Raw genomic sequence first — 21,613 nt, forward strand, 5'->3', positions numbered from 1 at the left:
TTAACCATTTTCGACGTATAATATATCAAATTGAAGGTATTGACGAGACGAACACATCCATACCTACCTTGACCCCTAACTCGCCGTGGATTCGCCGGAAAAAGCCTCGAAAGCTCCGGCCAACTTTGAACCTTGCTTTCCCGACGTCCAAATTCACCCAACGAAGCATTCCCAAGCTCCTTGAGACCTCACTAACACATCTACAAGCTTAAAATGTCCAAAAACATGCTAGATTAAATTTGCATGAACAGTGCATGAATCGGCCATTAGAGAATCGATGTGAAAACGTGAGATTTCTTACCTGAAATTGGTATGGTTGTGCTCCTCACAACCTCACGAGTTCAATGGTGTAATTGGTTTCTTGTTTTGTGAAGGTTTGATTGTCTGTGTGTGTGTTTGTATGTTGAAGGAAGAAGAAGATGAGGAAGAAGAGAGCTCGGGGAGAGAGAGAAGAGAGAGAGACAAAGAGACAGAGAGTGAGGGAATCCCGGGAGAGAAAGAGAGTGTATGAGTGTGTGTGTGGTCCTACAACACCACACAACACAAAACTACACGTAAAGTAACGAACTAGGGGGTAAAATCGTAAATTCACACGTACGTTTTTATAATCTCGGGACGGGATGTCACAGGCCATACCATGCAAATCCATCTCCAAGACTTTGGGCTGCAACCCAATATAGCTGCCAACTTTGTAAACGTTTCAGTTTCAATGAATTAGAAACCATCATTTCCAGCATTTCAGTTTAATTCTTACAAAAGTAGACATGGGGTAGCCAAAATGACGAGACCGGCTGTTTCTCTTCTGCACTCAAGTTCGAGTCACACTCTTGGTAACTAAGATTAGAATAGAACATGACTCTATTAAAAATATTGACCAATTAGACATAGTTCAATATTTTGAGTGGGAATTGACCGTAAAAAAGTATAAACGTGAGTGAGAGTGAGAGAGAGAGAGTTTAACAGGTAGAGAAATAGTTGGAATTTACTTGCTTTCATTCATCAACGTATACGAGTTTTATAGTACATGATCAACAAGAGTCCTATACGTGGTAAATTACAAAGAGAATATTCCAGGATACTCACTAATTACGTTGTACCATGGACTCTTGTCTAACACTGACCCTACCACTTTGAGATAGAGTGCAGTCTCCATCTCCTTCCAACTCCTCTTGTCCCAAATGAGCCTGCATAAATTTAAAGATAATCTTTCACCCGACATTCTTCCACCTTTTATGATCTTATGATTCTCAGACACACATGCGCTGAAAATTTCTTTTATATCGGCAATATCTTCTCTTCTCTGTGCAGGACCTAGCTATATCGAATGCTCAGAAAGTTTGTTAGTATATCACAAGGACAATGTTATTCGATCCTAATCATAGACTGCAGAATGACAGACTAGCACTATGGATACTTGTTGACGGCTGCCATTTACAAGTGTTTGTTTTGAAATATCTATTTATTGCAAATATTGAATTGTTATGTTAGGAGAAACCTTTAAGGGAAGAGATCCCTATATTTTTATAAAAATAGAGATTAGTTGTGGAGTCCACATCACATCACACTTTAACGATCCGAGCCGTCTATTTTTCAAGTTACACCTCATAGATCATCCTTGTAAAATATTAGTCAAATCGGAGAAGTTTGAGACATCTAATTATGTTCAGAGAAATTAACGAATATTTTGTTATATAAGAAATAATGAAATTTTATCCTGATCATTAAATAGGCAAATAGTTTCGAATTAAATTAAATTTTTGTAAGGATGATCTATGAATCTAGACTTAAAAAATAAACTATTCGGATCGTTGAAATTCGATGTGGAGTGGGCTTCACATCTAATCCCCATTTTTTGAAAAATTATAGGAATCCTTTTGCATAAAGTGCCTAGTTATGTTATATTCTCGATTGCGTCATTGTAACATGAACCAATGAGCTAATCTAGTATAACTCATAATTTAATAAAAGTATCATGTCATAATATCGAGATGGAATTTTGTAATGCTTTGTAATAAAATCAGGATTTTTTTTTTCTTCTTGATAATAATATGATATTAAACTCGTCATTCATATTCATATAATCAAATTAAAAACTTTCACTTACAAATATCCAACAACACCACTAAATTGTATTCCTATTGAGCCAGAACTCATAGCTTTTGACTTAAGTTTGATTAACTTTAAAGTTTTCTGTTGCTTGTCGAAATGAATTCACTTTTCGACCAAGGGATGCACCTCTAACTAGGAAATTGTGGCGCTCTAATCACAACCCTTTTCATAAAAATATACTAAAATCTCACTGACACCACTGATGGCCATTACCTTTTTGTTGTAAAACTATTTATTTTGTTGGCAAAATAGCATACAAAAAGTGTCAAGATGCTTCCTTTGAACTCCTTTAGAAATCTTCTCGTCAACTTTTAAATAGCTAGGCTTGTTTGTTTTGCCGTGAGTAATCTCAAACAATGCAAAAGGAAACTCTCCCCTCATGTTTGCATGATTGAAATCCAATCCTAACAATAATAGTAATAGTGCTATAATTTTAGGTTGGGTTTTCTCAACCATATGTTTTTATATTTTATTATTTTTCATGAATGATGCATACCTCATTGAATTTAATTGGTTTGATGATACTTTAACTGTCAATACATATTTCACAACAAAAACAAAATTAATGGAAATCTACAAAGTTCGGTGAAATTGTTTTATAGTTAGGTCACAACTTGTACAGGTGGCATTACTAATTTGTTACCAGACATGGAAAATTTAAATTTTGTACCCAACAAAGGAGGGTCCAATGATATTATAAAAAAAGCCCTAAACCCTTCTTTTTTCACTCGAACAGATTCTGCACAAAGAGGGCAACAACATGAGCTGCTTCACGCAGATTTTGGAATAATCAAATACCCCATTGTCTGCCATTGCCACACTTTCCTCAAGCAACACGAGTTGGCGGTCTCCATACATTACTCAACATGTCTGCTGCCACCAGTACTTCTAAAGCTGCAGCTGCCATCTTTGCAAGTTAAAGCAGCAGGCCTGTAAGTTTTCATGTTACTGTTCCAACTTCTCAACAAAATGTCAACTTCTTGGAGGCACAAGTTCTTGCTCTTCACTCTTGTTGTTTCCTTCATTGTTCTCTCGGAAGCATCAAGGTTGCCTAATTGGGATCAGATGCTGCCGAAGAAGCTACCAACTCCTTCGTCGTCTCCCTCCAAAGGCACGAACTTGGCAAAGAACTCTTCTTCCAATGCTTTGGAAGCTCATAGAAACGTCCCTTCATCTGATGGAAAGGTCTAGCCACTGGCCACTACAGTAATATATGAACTACTTTAGTTTTGATTCTATCTCTATTCTTCGACAAATATGCAATCCACGGCAAAGAAATCTTCTTCCAATGCTTTGGAAGCTCATAGAAACGTCCCTTCATCTGATGGAAAGGTCTAGCCACTGGCCACAACAGTAATATTTGAACCGCTTTAGTTTTGATTCTATCTCTAATCTTCGACAAATATGCAATCCAAGGCAAATGCACTAATCGGAGGGAAGCATGCAGAGCTTTGAAATTAGTTATATGCTGGTTTGATGAGCTGCTTAATTATGAAGAAAATTATAAATCCTTGTAGATTTGTTTTTGACGTAATTAGTCTGCGCTGATACAGTCCCTTGTAAAGTAAAGATCACAGAGTAGATTTATTATTGGATAAGATGCATTAGCAATCAGAAGTTTTGGGACAGTAAGATCTATATATAGAGCTTCTTTTATTTCAAATTTGGCATTCCTTGATGCCCAATATATGTATAACTTCAAATAATTTTGATCTTTCTACTTCTTTTGTGTAAAACTTGAGTAATCTCAAATTACTGTCCTCTTAAAAGGACTTATTAGTACTCACTAAACTTACCGTGCATGGTGCTGCCATGATTTTCTCCAGTAAATACATCTTTATGAGTTAAACATTATTAACTTGCTTATAATTTTCATTCACTGAATTTGGAAAACAGATGGGCTCTTTACTTGCTTGTAATATTCATATCTCATGTAAAACTGAGAAGTAACATATACAATATTGACCAGTAAAACAGAAAACAAAAGAGAATTAACATTTAGATCATATTTTTAGCTGGTTAGATATGTTCAGTATAAGATATGTACAGTACAACCAGGTAAAAGAAATAAGGCAACATGATACCGCCCTCGATCAAACGAGAAATCGCTTGAGCAGTGAGCCCCATGTCAACGACCATCCTCAAAACACCACGGGACGGCCTAATGGTTGGGACAAATTCTAGGAGCATATTCCACACGTCATGTTCTGGGTTTGATTCCTAACATTGGTGAATCATACAATGGTGGCCAGAACAAAACTCACTACACAGTGGATAATGATAACCAACCCATTTCCATGAGATCCTGAGATATATATATTTTTTGTAATTGAAGCCACCTTATACTGAGTATGTCTTGCTTTCTCACGCTATCGGGCAAGAAAGAGGTACCGATAAGCGATCATGTTGCATCTTTCATCTGTTATAATTACTAGAACAGAGTCAAGTTAATTAGAAAGGGTGGTTTTACAAAATTATGAAGCAAATCCATATTCATGGTCTGCATCCATTTTCTTAACAAATGAATGTTGTCGTCTAAAGTAGTGTTTAGTAGTCGTTTAAAACAAAATATAAATTTATGTAATCTGAAGTTCGTCGACTTGAACAAATACAGATTGAAATGTTTTGGGATTCAAAAGAGCTTATGTGGGCAAAAAACTTGGGTGAAATCTAACAAAACTATCCATAGTGATGACTGATGAGACAATAGTTCCACCTTATACTCAAAATGTCCTTCTTTTCTCAGGCTCACAGGCAAGAATGAGGTACCGAATTGACGATCATTCTGCATCTTCTTCTTTACCAGGAAAAGCAGAGTCCAACACAGAATGGATGGTTTTGCAGAACTTTAGTCAAATATATATCTTCGGTAACATTGTCAACCACGTATTTTCACATGTCCAACGGAATTAAAAGAATACAATATATATATATATATATATATATATATATATGTCTAAGTACTTACATATATTTTTTGCAATAAAATTACAAATATTCTACAATTAATGTTGAAGAGTTTTCCATACCAGCAGAAGATGAACAGCATTGTACAAGTACAGCAGTGGCTGAAGCAATTTGATGGTAAACACAACCAAATGAAAATACTACTTGGGAAATTAAATAAAATTCCATGGTCCACACAGAACTCACTAATGATCACAATGCCTCCATATAAAACTTGTGATAGCGGTGGAAAACAATTAAGATTACGAAGCCACACAAGAAAGGGTTCGTCCTGGTGCAACTGCGTAAAAGCGTTTCCTTCCCAGATAAACTCTGCAAGGTAAAAGACATGACAAAACCAAAATGCTAATCAAACAAAGTTTCAGTACAAATATTTCTTGATTGAACTAACTACTAAGCACTTCAAATTTAGTCCATGGACAAAACCACATGGCCCTTCCAAACTTGTGAATGAGAACAATAAAATGGAACTTGAGAAACCAAAGGGAAAAGAAATAAAAATGGAGAGAAAAGAAAAAACCTTATGTACCTCCTCAACAAAGAACTATGACAAGCTTTCATGAAACATCTGGAATAATGATCTCAGGGATGTGTTGTACCTTTCCATGATCCACCCCTCCTTTTCGTATAGAATCCACAAGTTGCTCTGGTACAAGCTCCAGTCTTAATGTTTCTAGTTTAGTAAGGTATTGAAGACCTTCTGGCAATGTGTTTAATTCTGTGCAGTCATCAAGGGACAAGGATTGGAGATTTGGTATCACCCCTTTTTCTATGGTTATCTTATTCAACAAGGGGAAGATAAACAATTGCAAATGAGTAAGCTTTTCAAAGCCGCTTCTGAAACATAACTCTTTGCCAACATATGCATTAATAAGTGTAATTCTTCCGAGATTGGGCAATTCTTCAATGTAAGTTAGTAAATCTTCCTCAAGTCTAGACCAATGTAGATACATATTTGTGACGCTCCGAAGTGAGAAAAACCACCGTGGTACCTTTTTTAGTCTGCCGACCAAAATAACCATTCGAAGGTAGGGAGGAGGTGACTGTAGGGCATTTACTTGAAGAGCTTCTTCTTCATCGCTTGCCATTAAAAACAAGTAGTGAAGGAGCTTCATCTTTTGAATTGAGGCACATAGGTCCCTCTCGTCTCTTTCTTTTACATTGGTAATCCCAATCCTGGTAAGTTGAGTCATATTTCCCACGAGTCTAACAATGTTTCCTTCTAATTCAACACATGACAAGACTTGCAATTTCTTCAACATGCATATGTTTGCTGGCGCTCTTGTCCCATTGACGTATCTGAAGCCCTTATGCTCTCTAGTGTACAGGTACATGATTAGATGGCGCAAGTTTTTCAACTTTGAAATTCCACCTGGAAGTGCCTCTATCTTTGTGTTCCGGATATCCAAAGTTTGAAGGTTGTGGAGCTTTCCTATGGATTCTGGGAGCTTTTTAATTGGAGTTGCCCTTAAATTCAAATATCTTAGGTTGAACAAGTACACAACTTCTTTTGGCAGTATATCAATTGGGACATATTCCAAATCTAGAACCCTCAACAATTTGAATCCAGAAGGCAATGTATTTGAGAATGACAATGAGGACGTGTCAGTAACAAACACAAGAAAAGACCGAAGTTGTGACATACCAGTGCAAAATTTAATTTTTCCTTCAGTGGTTTGAGTTGACAAGCGGCGTGCTCGAACTTCCTCCATTACTTCTCTTCCATCATATACAACACAAAACTTTTCTTTTTCTGATATAGAAAGAGCAAGCTCCCGCATAAGGTCATGCATCTTACATGCCTTTGGCCTTCCAGTTTCATTCCTCCAAACGACATGCAGCATGCTACGGAAAATGAGCTCCATAAGATAGCCCTCTGCAACTTCTTCTAGTGTGATCCCTTTGACATGTTCAACAAACCCTTCAGCTATCCACAACCTAATGAGCCTTTTTCTTCGGATCAAATAATCTTCTGGGAAAAGGGAACAGTATAGAAAACAATGTTTCAACCGGTATGGTAAATCATCAAAACTAAGCAACAAAATGCCCTTCACTGGCTCTAGTAATGGATGGTTAGTTAGATGCCAGTTTAAGCTGTTGTAAACTTTGATCCATTCCGATGAATTCTTGGAAGACATCAGACCACCTAAAGCCACGAGCGCGAGCGGTAGGCCTTCACACTTCTCTACAAGATCCCAAGCCAATGACTCAAGCTGTGATGGACAACATTTATTCTGGAAAGGTGAGAATGCTTTGCTGCTGAATAGCTCCCAAGCCTCATTCAATTTTAGGGGTTTAATGCGGTGAATATGACTTTGTACTCCATAAGAATAGGATGCAACGTCTTCTTTTCGAGTAGTAAGAATAATTCGACTTCCAAGCCGTCTATTTTGAAGAGATATCTTTATTTCTTCCCAAAGTTTTGTATCCCACACATCATCCAACACAACTATGTATCTTTTAGTCTCCAAGTAGTTGATTATAACTTGTAGCAATTCTCTATAGGTCATGGAATTGATGTCTGCGGGTACCTCTTCCATCCTTCCTTGGTGGAATTCCTTGATCAAGCTTCTAAACAAGTCTTCAATCACATATGTTTTCGAAACAGTAATCCACGCGCAACAATTGAAATGTCTCTTCACCGTTTCGCTGTTGAAGGCCTTGGCAACTAGAGTTGTCTTCCCTGATCCGCCCATCCCGACTACAGAGACAACCATTTGCTCTTGATCTTCATTCATCAACCAATCCATCAGTTCTTGCTTCTTGCTCTCAATCCCTACGAGCTCATCTTCCATAATAAAAAGTGAAGACTCTGCTCGATTCTGCACCCATCTGCAAGCATCATCACAAGTGCTACTACATGTCCCTTGTAATCCACCAACACCAAATCTCTGATTCCTCTCCGGAATGGCTTTAATCATTCTTGAGATGTTCTTTAACTTGCTGCTTATTTTGCGTCTAAACCACACATTCTTGGGAATGCGTTGGTTTGGTTGAACCACCTTGCAAATCGACCCTCACGACTTCCTTGCTCATACATGTGATACATGAACTCATCAATGATGTCTTCAACATCATAGGCCAAGTCTCTGACGCTTGCAACCCACGTCGCCTCTCCTTCGGCCTGTGCTTTCTTTCGGTCAGCATCATGTAGGAAGGCCTTCATGCTCACAAGCTCCTGTTTAATGTCATCAATTTCATCACGAACACCGGCTACGGATGATGCCTCGTTCTCAAAAATGGTCACAATTTTTCCAATCAAGAGGTCTGCTGTGGGTAAAGCCATATTTGCCTTTGATTCAAACTGCATAATCACTTACAAATTCATATATGAAAATTAAATGAATCAGTATTTACAGAAGGTTGGAAAAGCATATTCCTGGTGACTGATTTGAGTGGAAATCAAATAACAAAATAGAGAAGTTTGAACGATGAGCTAAAATATTCAAAGGTGAGGATTCCAACTGGTGGTGCGGAATCCAGTGCAATGGAACGTGACTAGAAATTGTTCCATTAGTCAATGTTGGTTAAGTAATTGTAAGGCTATCTTGGAAGAATAATTCAATGTGCGAATGCACTATTTGTGCTGTCATGATATATAAGTCAAAGTCCACTATTTGCGTTGTGATGATATATAAGTCAAAGTCCACTCTTCCATATTATATAAGGATAGTGCTTGCAATCTCCTTTTTAGTAATGAGCTCATTCCTCTACTTGCAAATAATGTATCTTTCCTACAGAAATTTAGTAATCAAAACTGTTCAATTCCTTATGATTCATCACTTTCATCAATTTCATCACTTTCATCAATTTAGTAATCATAAGGAATTGAAATTGATGAAAGTGATGAAAGTGATGAATCATAAGGAAAGGAATTGAAATTGAAATTGAAATTGAAATTGATTACTAAATTGATGAAAGTGATGAAATTGATGAAAGTGATGAATCATAAGGAATTGAACAGTTTTGATTACTAAATTTCTGTAGGAAAGATACATTATTTGCAAGTAGAGGAATGAGCTCATTACTAAAAAGGAGATTGCAAGCACTATCCTTATATAATATGGAAGAGTGGACTTTGACTTATATATCATCACAACGCAAATAGTGGACTTTGACTTATATATCATGACAGCACAAATAGTGCATTCGCACATTGAATTATTCTTCCAAGATAGCCTTACAATTACTTAACCAACATTGACTAATGGAACAATTTCTAGTCACGTTCCACTGCACTGGATTCCCGCACCACCGGTTGGAATCCTCACCTTTGAATATTTTGGCTCGTCGTTCAAACTTCTCTATTTTGTTATTTGATTTCCACTCAAATCAGTCACCAGGAATATGCTTTTCCAACCTTCTGTAAATACTGATTCATTTAATTTTCATATATGAATTTGTAAGTGATTATGCAGTTTGAATCAAAGGCAAATATGGCTTTACCCACAGCAGACCTCTTGATTGGAAAAATTGTGACCATTTTTTAGAACGAGGCATCATCCGTAGCCGGTGTTCGTGATGAAATTGATGACATATCAATTATATATCAATTACTTATGCAAGTGATTAGATATCAATTACTTATGCTCTCTTTGAAAGACCCCCTTGTCCACTATAAACCAACTGAAAATATGTACTAACACTGTTTATTGAAAAAAAAACTAACACTGTTGGAAAAAAATGAAACCAAAATATAAAACTGTTTTTGCAAAAACAAAAAAATCACACTGTTTCTGGAAAAAAACTAACATTGTCCCTGGAAAAAAAAAATCAAAATATAAAACTGTTTTTGGAAAAACAAAAAAATGACACTGTTTTTTGAAAAAACTAAGAGTCTTTGTAAAAAAAAAAAAAAAAAAGAACCAAAACATTAAACTGTTTCTAGAAAAACCAAAACATAACACTGTTTCATGAAAAATAATCTGATACAAAGTTTGTTTTGTTTGTGTACAAACAAAACTATATCTGAAAAAAACCAAAATATAACATTGCTTCTGGTAAACAAAAAAAAAATAACACAGTTTCTGGAAAAAAAATGTTGGCAAAATTGTATCTGGAAAAAAAAATGAACAAAAAGCTAACAAATCTCAAATTTATTTTCTGGAGAAACAAACGATGAACTCCACTAAAGAAGAAAAATTGAAAAACAGTACTTCGAATTCTTCTTTTCTTCTTCATCAAATTGAAAGGTTAATAATCAGATGAATGAGGAGGGAAAGGCAGAAATTCATCTTTGGCTTTTTTGCCGATGTCGTGAAAGTGCAAATCCCTTTCTCATCTTTACAGAGAAGAGAGAGAGAGAGAGAGTGTGTGTGTGTGAGAAATTTTGGGAGGGAGGGAGAGAGAGAGAGAGTGTGACAAAATCATACCGTTTTGCTTATAAGAGATCGTTTCCGATTTTCACAGAGATGGAGACGGCTCAAAATTACTTTTGGGGTCGAAATTGTGGTTTTTACATAGTCATAGAAATGGAGTTGCTATGCAAGATTAGAAAGAAAAATGGAAGGTTTTGAATGTTAGGACAAAATGGGGGAGAGAATATGAGAGAGATCCATAATGAAGAGAGATTGACGGACAAAAGCTTGCCATTAGGGATAAAATCGTAAACTCAATATTTGGGCCATTTTAATTAGGCTAATTTAGTATTAGGCTTTGTCCTAACCATTAAATAAAGTTATTACATGGTTTTTGGTTAAAACTCAAAGTTTTCAAGCCATTTTAATTAGTTTTCTCTTTAAAATTGGACTTGTGACCTATTTTCCCTCACCACCAATCACTCACTTTCCTTATTTCCGTCACCCAATCAGATTTTTCACTCTCTCTCAACCAATCAGATTCTCTCTCCCTCTCTCTCTATTCTTCTCATGCTCTCTTTCTCACCCCGTAGCTCCCTCCTCTCTGCAACCACCATGAACAAACATCCAATCTCATAGATCGAACCTCAGATAACCACCATCAGTGCTCCTCTTATTCCCATGAACCCAGCTGTACGAGCCAATTCTAAAATGGATGAGTTTTGAACCTTCAACTTGGAGCAACTCGGAGCTCTAACTTGGGTGGGAGTTTTCCGACGATTTCTTGGCCGTGTTACTAGGTTTTGGACGTGATGGAAGCATCCACACAACTCCCTATAGTCCCTAGCCTTAGTTTGAAGAGGAGCCAACGTGAAAACACACGGTTTTGGAGACGAAGAAAATAGGTCCGAGAGCTTCGGGCTTTTTCAGTCCATTTCCGTCCATTTTTTGGACTTTTGAAATGTATAGACTTGTTCTATTCCTCAAGAGCTTCATTTCCATATAAAGTACGCGAAAAATGGTTGAGAAATGAATAAGATATGAATTTTTGAATTTTTTCCAAAAAACTGGCGAACTAGACGGTGGAGCTCAACTGAAGAAGAAGGAGAATATTTTGTCAAAGTTGACGAACTATTCTGACGTCGTTAGGTAACGCCGTTACTGTTAGCGGAATATTCCGTCAAGTTTGACGGAATATTCCTTGGGTCTATCAGCATGTGGCCTATGCATGGGAGCACGTGTGGCCGTGGGCTAGGCGGCTTGTGAGGGCATGTTCGGCCTTTGGCTGACGTGTAGTCGACGTGTACGGGTCCGTAACTGTGTGTAGAACTTTTTCGTATATTTAAATCCTCCATTTGAGCAAACTATGGGGGATTTTTCCTAGCCTCTTTGTGTATGTGTTAATTAGCTAATTACTTTAGTTATTTCCATATTTTTACATCACTCAATTTTTTGACTACATCATCTTTGGATGTCGGTCAGCATACCTCGGTGTGTCAATGCCACTAATGGACGTAAAATATATAAATAAATTTAGAGTTACGTACGTAAACAAAACAAATGATTGAGGTGACAAATTGTTTTTTGCTTATGCTTTTCTGAAGAGTGTACTGATACAAAATGTGAAGAACCCAAGTTCCTTTTTATTTTATTTTATTTTTTTTGTATAGCTGCAAATGAAATTTAACATACTTAAATATGGCACAAAGTTGTCATTCAATTTATTCATATGCAATATAGGGTCATTCAATTCATAAGTGATTGAATTTTATTTTTATTTTCAACTTATCATTGTCAACAGGACGAAGAAGACACCATTAGCAGAGTTACGCATATGGGTGTTTTGATGGAACAAACCTTACTTTTTGAGTTTTGTACAATTTTAGACGTAAAATATTCCTTGAGATAGGAGCATAGCGTTTGAAAAACAAACCTTGAGGATGGCGTTCTAACATCCCCAATTTTTGCCATGTAATATATGAATGTAAATAGGACTCCCTGACTATGGCATACTACCTTCCTGATTTTTGTCATGTAATAAAGAATCTAACTAGCACTCTCTAGCTACAGCATATCAACATCCTCAGTTTTCTCATATAATATATGTATATAGATACTACTCTTTGACACATATTCTAACTTTTTACATGTTTAACATAGTTTTGAAACCTACGACGTCGTACGGGATCATCTTCTTGTTAATATCACTAAATTGTAATATTAATTGTCAAAAATCCTTTTTTATTAAGATTTAATTCGTATTGTAAATATGATTTATTACCTATTGTGATACATTCTTACTATAATCAATCGACAATAGGATTTGTTTCCACTAGAATTAATTTTCCTTCTTTATCTACAATCTTTCTGCACTATATGTTGGCCTCCAAAGAAACAAAGAATCTATATAAAAAGTAAAAATAATAATAAATTCGTACAGACAACTTTTGCAGACGCATACATGGTCGATACAAGCGCCCACTACCATTTAACTTTTTGTTTTTGGGTTTTTGTTTATCAAATTCATTTATTATATGACACGTACGTACTGTGCGTGCAGATTCTTGACAACACATTATACGCATGCATCTGGGTTGGGGATGCAAACAAAATAGCAGCTCACTTAATCCAGAACAAGAACTGATCATTTTCATTTCTCTAAACGCGTATCATACAACTTGATAATATTCACATAGAGAGAGAGAGAGAGAGAGAGAGAGAGAGAGAGATGGCAGGAACAGAGGAAAACAGCAAAGTTTGTGAAGCTTATCCAATGAAAGGTGAACACAGAGCCAACAGCTATGCCAACATCTCCGTTTACCAGGTATCTTCAGTTCTCTATGAATCTCTGTAACTGCTTTTGGCTAGACTTTATTTGAACTAATCAATTGCCAGAAATAATTACCTCGTCTCACGAAACTATATATAGAGAAGGTGTGAAACAAAAAAATTCTTCAAGTTTTGCAAATTAATAATAAGGGCGAGCCTCTGTGCAACGGAAAAGTCATTTGATCGAAGGGTTGTGGGTTCGGATCGTGAAAACAATTCGAGTTGTGAACAAAAATCTTGTTGGTTTGGAATCGCTTTTTTGGCGAATTAATAATTATTCTCATCTGTCCTCCTCTAGGGTTTGCCTCTGGTACTGGAAGATCCTTCCTTCTGAACTAATCTCGTTCTAGTAGCTTATTGCCTTCTTTTTTTCCTTTCTGGGGTGGTTTAGTGGTACTTGCTTGCCTTTGTTTGTTTCGTTTTGTCTTTTTCTCTAGGCATTTCGACCGAGCGTCTGTTTCTGGGCATGACTTTTGTAACGTCCCTTTCTCTTGTTAATTTGACCAAAGAAGTGAAGAACATTAATTAATGCAATTGCAATTGCAATTGTTGCATGTAGCTTTATATATAGGCATGTATATATAAGATAGCCAATCGACTATATTCATCCATGTCGAACGGGATTTTTCTTGGAATTTCAAACATAAAATGTAAAATATGTTCATAGTACGTGGTCCGTATATCGAAACTAATTGCATGCTAGTAAGAGTCTGTTTGATAACCAATTTAATTGTTTGTAACTTAAAATTGTTTTGTAATTCTTTCCAATTCTAGTTTTCAAATTTTTATTTATTTAAAACCAATATTGAAAGCTATCAAATTTATTGGCTTTAGTCATGAAAACTAAAAATAGTCACCAAACAAATTTTATAAAACCAAAACTAAAACCGAGATAGTAATCAAATGGGCGTTATAACTTAATTATGTGAATTTAGTCCTAACCTCCACTAATAAGTCTTTGATCTCCTTGTATGCATAAAGTGTGTACATTGCCAATGAAAAATTAAGAACAGTCCCCTTCGTTGAGGGATCGCTCAAATAATTTATAGTTGACGGATTTCTCAAATAATTTATTTGAAGGACACCTTGTGGTGTAGATTCCGTAACTTATTTTGAAAATCTAAACCGTATATATTATAGTACACCATTCATAGATTATCCTTCCAAAAAATTAGATAAAAAATCCAGAACTGGTAAGACATTCTATTGTAGTGAAGAAAACAAATGAATACGATTTTTTTAAAGAAACACGGTTATCCAACCATCAAATAGTTTCGGATTTAAGTTATTTTTTGTAGAGATGATTTTGAGTGATGATCTTTGAGAGAAAGATCTAAAAGATGAACAGTTAAATTATTAAAATATGATGTGGAGTGGGCCCTACAAAGGATCTCTCAAATAAGCTTATTTGAGCGTCCTTAACGGAAGGGGACTGTAAGTAAGAAAGTATATATGTAGTTGCTGGTAATTAGTCACTGATAAGCATATATATAATTATTGCTTTTCAGCATTAGAAGTTATTACTTGTTGAAACCAAAAACATAAGCTATACATTAGAACATTTCTCCTTGTGCAGAGAGGAGGCGCGGAGGCTTCCAAGGAATTTGTAAACAAGGCAATCGCAGAACTTGGCCCAGAAATCTTGTTATCTTCCAAGACCTTTAGAATTGCAGATTTAGGTTGCTCCGTTGGGCCCAGTACATTTTTTTCAGTTGAAAACATAATTCAAGCTCTGCAGTTGAAATATAAAACCCAAGGGCTGAGCTCCCAATTACCTGAGTTTCAGGTTTTCTTTAATGATCTTACCTCAAATGATTTTAATCTGCTCTTCAACTCCCTCCCACAAGACAGGCAATACTATGCCGCTGGGGTGCCAGGCTCCTTCTATGGTCGGCTATTTCCTAATAATTCCATCCACCTTTTTTACTCTTCATTTTCCATTCCATGGATTTCTCGAGTCCCAAAAGAGGTAGTGAATAAAAACAGTCCTGCCTGGAATAAAGGTCGAATCTTTTACTCAGATGCCCCAGATGAAGTAGTAAGGGCTTATGAAGCACAACATGTTGAGGACATGGATTGCTTCCTGAATGCGAGGGCACAAGAAATTGTGAATGGAGGACTCATGGTACTTAATATTCCAGGTCGCCAAGACGGTACCCCTCATTCTCAAACTCTGCCAAATGTGATCTTTCAAATTTTGGGATCTTGCCTCATGGATATGGCTAGGAAGGTAAGCAATTACTGGTAATTTGTTCTTACTGTTATATTAAACCATGTACAAATATAATCCAAATAACATCTCATTAGTTTTGAATATTTACAATGTGTTTTCAATTTATGCATACAGGGAGTTGTTGATGAAGAGAAAGTAGATTCATTTAACCTACCCAATTACTTAATGTCTTCCAAAGAACTAGAAGCTGCTATAGAACTAAATGGATGCTTTAGCTTAGACAGAAGGGAAAATTTGCATCACTTCGTTGCACATGACAGTGTCTATAAAAATCCCCCACTACTTGCATCTCACATCAGAGGTAGCCTGGAGGGACTCATCAAGCAGCATTTTGGAGATGAAATCTTGGACGAGCTCTTTGACTTGTATGGAAAAAGACTTGCAGAGCAACAATCCATTGTTGTGGCAGGGAAGGCAATTGTCTATCTGGTTGTGCTTAGACGCAAGGCAAATTGAATTGAGCGCGGTGCTGTGTCGCTATTTATTTCGAGTCTATAGTCTCTTTCTTCTTTGTGTTTGTGTCTGTTACTTTCAAGGACCTGTGATAAGTTTCCATATTATCGACGAGTTTAATTTGCTTCCTACTGTGCATGCCACTCCTCATCGTATATAATATTCAGGTATTGACAGCATACATGTTATATGTTAGAAACATGTTCGTCTATTGCTTTGGCTACGACTACAGGTGTCTTTTGCCCGTTTGGTAATGTTTTTTAAAGCAATTTTTCGTTTTTCAAATAAAAACGAAGCGTAAAATGTGCTTGATAGCATGTTTTAAAAGAATTAAATTTGAAAATGACTAACACTCCATACAAGTCAAATTAATGTTTCTTGTGTTTCCTAAATATGCATTTCAAATTATAGAAAACAATGGGTAAACGGTTACCTATTTATAACCGCGGTTAACACCCATAACCATCCATTTAATTTTCACGTGTAAACAGTTATACCCATAATCGTTTATTTATTTAAACGGTTACCCATAACCATAACCATGAAGTTTAAATGGACGGGTAACCGCGGGTATTTTGCCCATCCCTAATTGTATCCCAATTATTTTTCTTCTTGTTTCTCGCTAACCAACCAGAGGGTTTCAAGCTAGAATTTTAGACTATTAAACAAAAATGCAATGTTGGTTGAATGTGTGAATTAGGAGAAGACCTAAATGCTAAACAAGAAAAAAGAAAAAGGAAACAAAAGATCAAACCAAAATCAAGGGTCTCTACGTAGGGCAAAAACTTTGGCTTTCTATTGCATATTAAATACCTCTACTTCTTTTGCTACTGTTTAGGTTGAACATCATGTCTTTTGTCTCGCAAAGCCACACCTTTTTTATTTTCTGCTGAAAAAATTTCTAGGTTGAACCTCCTAATGCATGATGATGGGACGGTGAAAATCAACTTTAGAGGATATTTTGCCCTCCTTGGCCCACAAATTCCTTGAACTCAAGAATCAGCCAACTCCCCAGCATATATCCTTGCATATAGGAAAGGCTCTGGGTTACCCCTGACTTCTAGCAATGTATATCATTTCTTACAGTGAAGGATTCCAAGGCCTTTCAGTGTTTGTTCATCAATTAATTTCTAAATTCATCTAAACGGACAACAAACATAATCAGGTGGTTTAATGAGTACCTACCTTAACGTTAAATAGCTCTCGGAGCCCTAATTCGATCATCCCGCTTTATCACTACAGTAATTTTGTACTCAGTACAACCATGAGCAATTGCACACACAATAATGTTTTGCCTGCATTTAGTAAAACAGATTAGATCCCTTCGTATTGTAAATAATGGATTATGAGAAACGCGCAGAATCAAAGTCTACAGTAGCCCGTATTGTAAACCAGTGTACAAAACATGAAATGTTAAATCAAATAAAAGGAATCCAACTTCTGCGGGAAAGACCCTTATTTTCATATGCTACAATTGACAAATATTAATGTTAATAAGGAAAATCAATAGGACATTTGTGTGCTACTTTATGGTGTGCTTTTAATCCTATCAAATTTTTGGCGCCGTGTCGCCGGGGATTGTTATTTCTAATTACTCATTTTTCTATTGTTTCCTTTTCTTGTCTAATTAGTGTTTCTGTTTTTGTTTTTATTTCAGGTACTCTTTGTAGTATTTGCATACTCAAATGTTCAAGAGCATTGACCTAGCTTCCTACGAAGACCAGAAACGCGGTAAAAGTTAATGGGGCATATACTCAACCCATATTACAAGTCTTTTGCGGAGCATGATGTGGAGGAACATTTGGTTATGTGCACCCTTGGAGTTGATTGCAGAATTGAAGTTTGGGGGTCATCGTTTGCTTTTACTACAAATTAGGGAAGTTTTTAGTCCAAATGCTTTATTTTGTTTCTTACTATTTTATTTTATTTTATTTTTATTTTATGCATTATTGTGTTTTCTGACATTGGGTACAATGTCCAGTTTAAGTTTGGGGGTAAGGATTGAAAAAATGACCAAATTGAAAATTTTCGTCCCTTTGACTAAGGACTGATTTAATTTGTTTCCTTATTGTTGCTTTTTGTTTGCTTAATTAGTTTTGTTTACCCTAAAAAAATAAAAAAAAATAAAAAAAAACCCCAAAAAAAGAGAAAATCCAAAAGATTTAAAAATCCAAAAATATTGTCTTGTTTTATTTATTGTTTTGAATTAGATTTTTGTTAGTTTCCCGACCCAATGATATAACTGGATTGAATTTGAATGACGGTGATCAAGAACTTAGTAAGCATGTGCTGTGTGAAATTCCTTATTCTCTTATTAGCCTTGTATATGTTTAACCATCTTTGAAGAACCAAATGCACATAGCCTTGTTGATGTGAAACTAAAGCATGACTTAAAACTTCGTATGTGAATATAGTGACCAAATATAGCCTATGTGAGTTTTTGAGCCTATTGAATGTGTGTGCATTTTTCATACATGCATGTTCTTTCATGTGTGATGAACTTATGTGACTTACATCTCTAGAACTTGCGTAATGATCATTCGAAATGTTTGTTATTGATTGCATGAACTTGAAAATGATAGAGGCATTAGGTTTATCACCATGGCCCAAATAAGCATGTTTCCTAAAGAAAAATGATATCATTAGATTGCCAATTTGAGTCGTATATGTTAAATCTTTCATTTCTTATCACCAGATATGTCTGCCCTTATACCTTAAACATTTTCCCTTACCCTTTCCAAGCTAGCTAGTGAGCAATGTGAGATTGTCTTATGATAAATGTGAAGTACTTTGAAGGAGGTTGGCAAAAGAATGAGTGTGGGCGTATTTCATGTTTGTATCTAGTTATGTGCAAAATTGGTTCCCAAAAAAAAAAAAAAAAAAAAAACAAGAAGAAGAAGAAGAAAAAGAAAAATTGTATACAAAGCAAATAAAAAGGTCTTTAAGTTTCATTTTAGGGGTGTGGTTGAAGGTATTAGTAGAGTGGTTGGAGAGGTTAAGTTCTTATAAATCTCAACAAGAGAATTGCTTGCAATATAGCTTGTAACTTGTGTTTACCTATCCTTTCATTTCTATAACCCTCTCCCTAAGCCTCATTATATCCAATAAAAGTCCTCTTGATTTTAGTTTTGCAATTATGATTGTGGAGATGAGATCTTTACGCAAGCTTATGGTAGATCTTTCACATTTGATTCTTTGAGCAAAACATGTTAAACTAAACATATGTGTGATTGAGTGTATGTCCCGTGAGAATGTCACTAGTTTGCTGATAAGTCACATTTTGCATACATTTATATCTTCCTTATGTGGCATTTTTGTGATTGTTTTGGATTAAACTAGTTGCATTTTACATTATTTGGTGTTAGTGTGCAGCCAAGGGTGAATTTGGATCAATGGGAAAGCAAATGAAGCAAAAACATTCTAGAAAAGATGTGAAGTGTTAAGAAATGCAATTCGGCCATATTGGGTGATTCTAAACAAGGCAAAATCAGTGAAGTTAGCTATGTGATTCCAACGCCAAAAACATGCATCCACATGCATGTCACAACCTTGGCCGTGTGTTCCCATATCATTCCATCATTTTATGCAATTCTAGCACCAAATCAGATATGCCACAACCTAGCCGTGCATTCCACTACTTGTTCATCTCTCTTTTGCGCCAAAAACACCCATTTCCATTACTTAAACATTCAGCCATATTTCCACCAACAAACACAATCATGTCATGCAAATCCCATGTGGTTCCAAGTCAGATTATCCACTTCCATTACTTAATCAAATCAGCCACACCTTCATATGCATGATTCACATCCATTCCGTGCACTCCATTACATGTCTACACTTCATCTTTGCAGAAATTCACATGCATTGTGATTAAACAAGTAACTCCTTGCAGCCATCATTTCAGAAATCCAACTCATCTCCTTGTTCAAACCGTGTGTTCTCTTCCCCCTTTCAGATTTGTATAAACAATTTATGGTGGTTTAATTCACTTTTGCAGACTCCACCCACTTGTTGCAGCAAGAACACATGCATCCTTGATTAAATAAACCACACACCTGCAACTCTTGTCCATCCCATGTGTCCACTACCTCAGAAAACCATCATTCCATCTGACTTGTGCAAGAGATCCAATCTGAATGTTGGAACAAGATTCATTCCTATTAAACTAAGCATACTTCACACATAAGGCAGTTCCGCAAGTTCTTCTTCATTTTCAGTCCATTCCACACCAAAAACCTCTCCCATTTTCACTCCATTTCTGTCCCAAGGGCAGAAACCATTCAACCAAACCATTCAACCTTTATCCGCACCACTTTTGGAGAAGGAGCACCAAGGGACTCTTCAAGGACTTCAACATCAGATTTGCTTCAAGGGTTCATTCTTATCAATTCTATGTTCATTCATGTTTTATATTTCTATGTCAAATCGTTTGTAAACATGAAGTGTAACTAATCTTCCTCTAGGGATTCGATGTAACCTTGCAAAGTTTGCCATGTAATTAAGTTAGAATGCTCATTTTGTCTATCTAGTTCTTGCTTCATTCTCTGTTATAATTGTGAATTTGTGAGTTGATTTGTATGCTTGATCTCCATTTGAGTTAACCACAAGTTATTTAGCCAAGATTAAAACATACATCATGTCTAATATTGGTGGATTTGTGAATGAATGAAGGGAAAGCTTGGCAAACATCCTGCCAAGTGTTCCCTTTGGTTTAGTGAACGTTTCTTGTGCATTACATACTCTAGATTATGAACCAAAGTTGCACATCACAATTAGGTTCAAGATTAGAGACATTTGATCAAATCCACACATCATATGGTTGATCATATCCAAGTGAAACAAACTCAAGAAATAGGTAGATGAATGAGTATAAACTAACTTAACAAACATGGACTTAGTTGAGCAATGGTGAAATCGAATCCCTAGCTTCATTTCCATTGATACTATCCCAATATATTAGTTGTTGATTCATTGGTTTGTGTTTATTTCATTTTCTTATGCTTTCAAGATTCAATAACAAATCTGCCTATTTAGACTAGTTTGATTCAATTCTTAACATGCCTAGTTTCTTAACATGCCTAGTTTGATTAGTTTGATTCATTTCTTAGAGTTCTAGCAAAACAAGTAATTACATAGGTCCAATTAGTCCCTGTGGATTCGACACCCTTGCTTGTGCCATTATACTAAATATATTCTAGCATTAGGAAGGAAATATACATCAACATTTGCATGTGGTGTTTTAAAAAAAAAAAACTTGAAATTGCATTAGCATGGCTATTACACACACTACACTTCAAGGATGATTAAAAGGTCGTTGTTAACATTTGAATAAGGAAGATGAGCTTGGATTAGCTTATTTGGTGCTAGCTAAGGTTCTTGATGATTTGTTTTCTTGAATGAAATTCTACGAGGGTCACATAGTGGGAACTAATGTTTTTCATGTTTTCTTTGTTTTGCTCGAGGACTAGCAAAAGCTAAGTGCGGGGGTATTTGACAAGCCCATATTTATACATATTTTATATCAAATTCACTTGTCTTTTCTTAGTTAGTTTCGTATATTTTTGAGCTATTTACTTTGTTTTTGTGTTTTGTAGGATTTGTCAAGCAAAGAAAAGAAAAATGGCACAAGTGGGATTTTAAGTAACAAATTCGTCAAAACTGCCTGTGCACGTCAGCTGACTTTGTAAGCAAGTTGCGGACAGCTCAGAATGAATTAGAGAAT

General features: G+C 36.0%; 1 protein-coding gene and 1 pseudogene across 1 annotated transcript; one reads left to right on the top strand and one right to left on the bottom strand.

Moving 5' to 3' along the window:
* Positions 1–5,187: 5,187 nt before the first annotated feature.
* Positions 5,188–8,485, bottom strand: LOC103956598 (annotated as a pseudogene).
* Positions 8,486–12,982: 4,497 nt separating this feature from the next.
* On the top strand, positions 12,983–16,067 carry LOC103956542 (loganic acid O-methyltransferase). Its single transcript, XM_009368545.3, has 3 exons — positions 12,983–13,197; positions 14,779–15,432; positions 15,550–16,067. Exons 1-3 carry the CDS (start codon positions 13,102–13,104, stop codon positions 15,889–15,891), a joined length of 1,092 nt encoding a protein of 363 aa, XP_009366820.2. The 5' UTR covers positions 12,983–13,101; the 3' UTR covers positions 15,892–16,067.
* The last annotated feature ends 5,546 nt before the right edge of the window (positions 16,068–21,613 follow it).

The sequence above is a fragment of a genome, unplaced genomic scaffold (assembly GCF_019419815.1).
Source record: "Pyrus x bretschneideri cultivar Hongxiangsu unplaced genomic scaffold, Pyrus_bretschneideri_v1 Contig81, whole genome shotgun sequence".
NCBI classification, from domain to species: domain Eukaryota; kingdom Viridiplantae; phylum Streptophyta; class Magnoliopsida; order Rosales; family Rosaceae; genus Pyrus; species Pyrus x bretschneideri.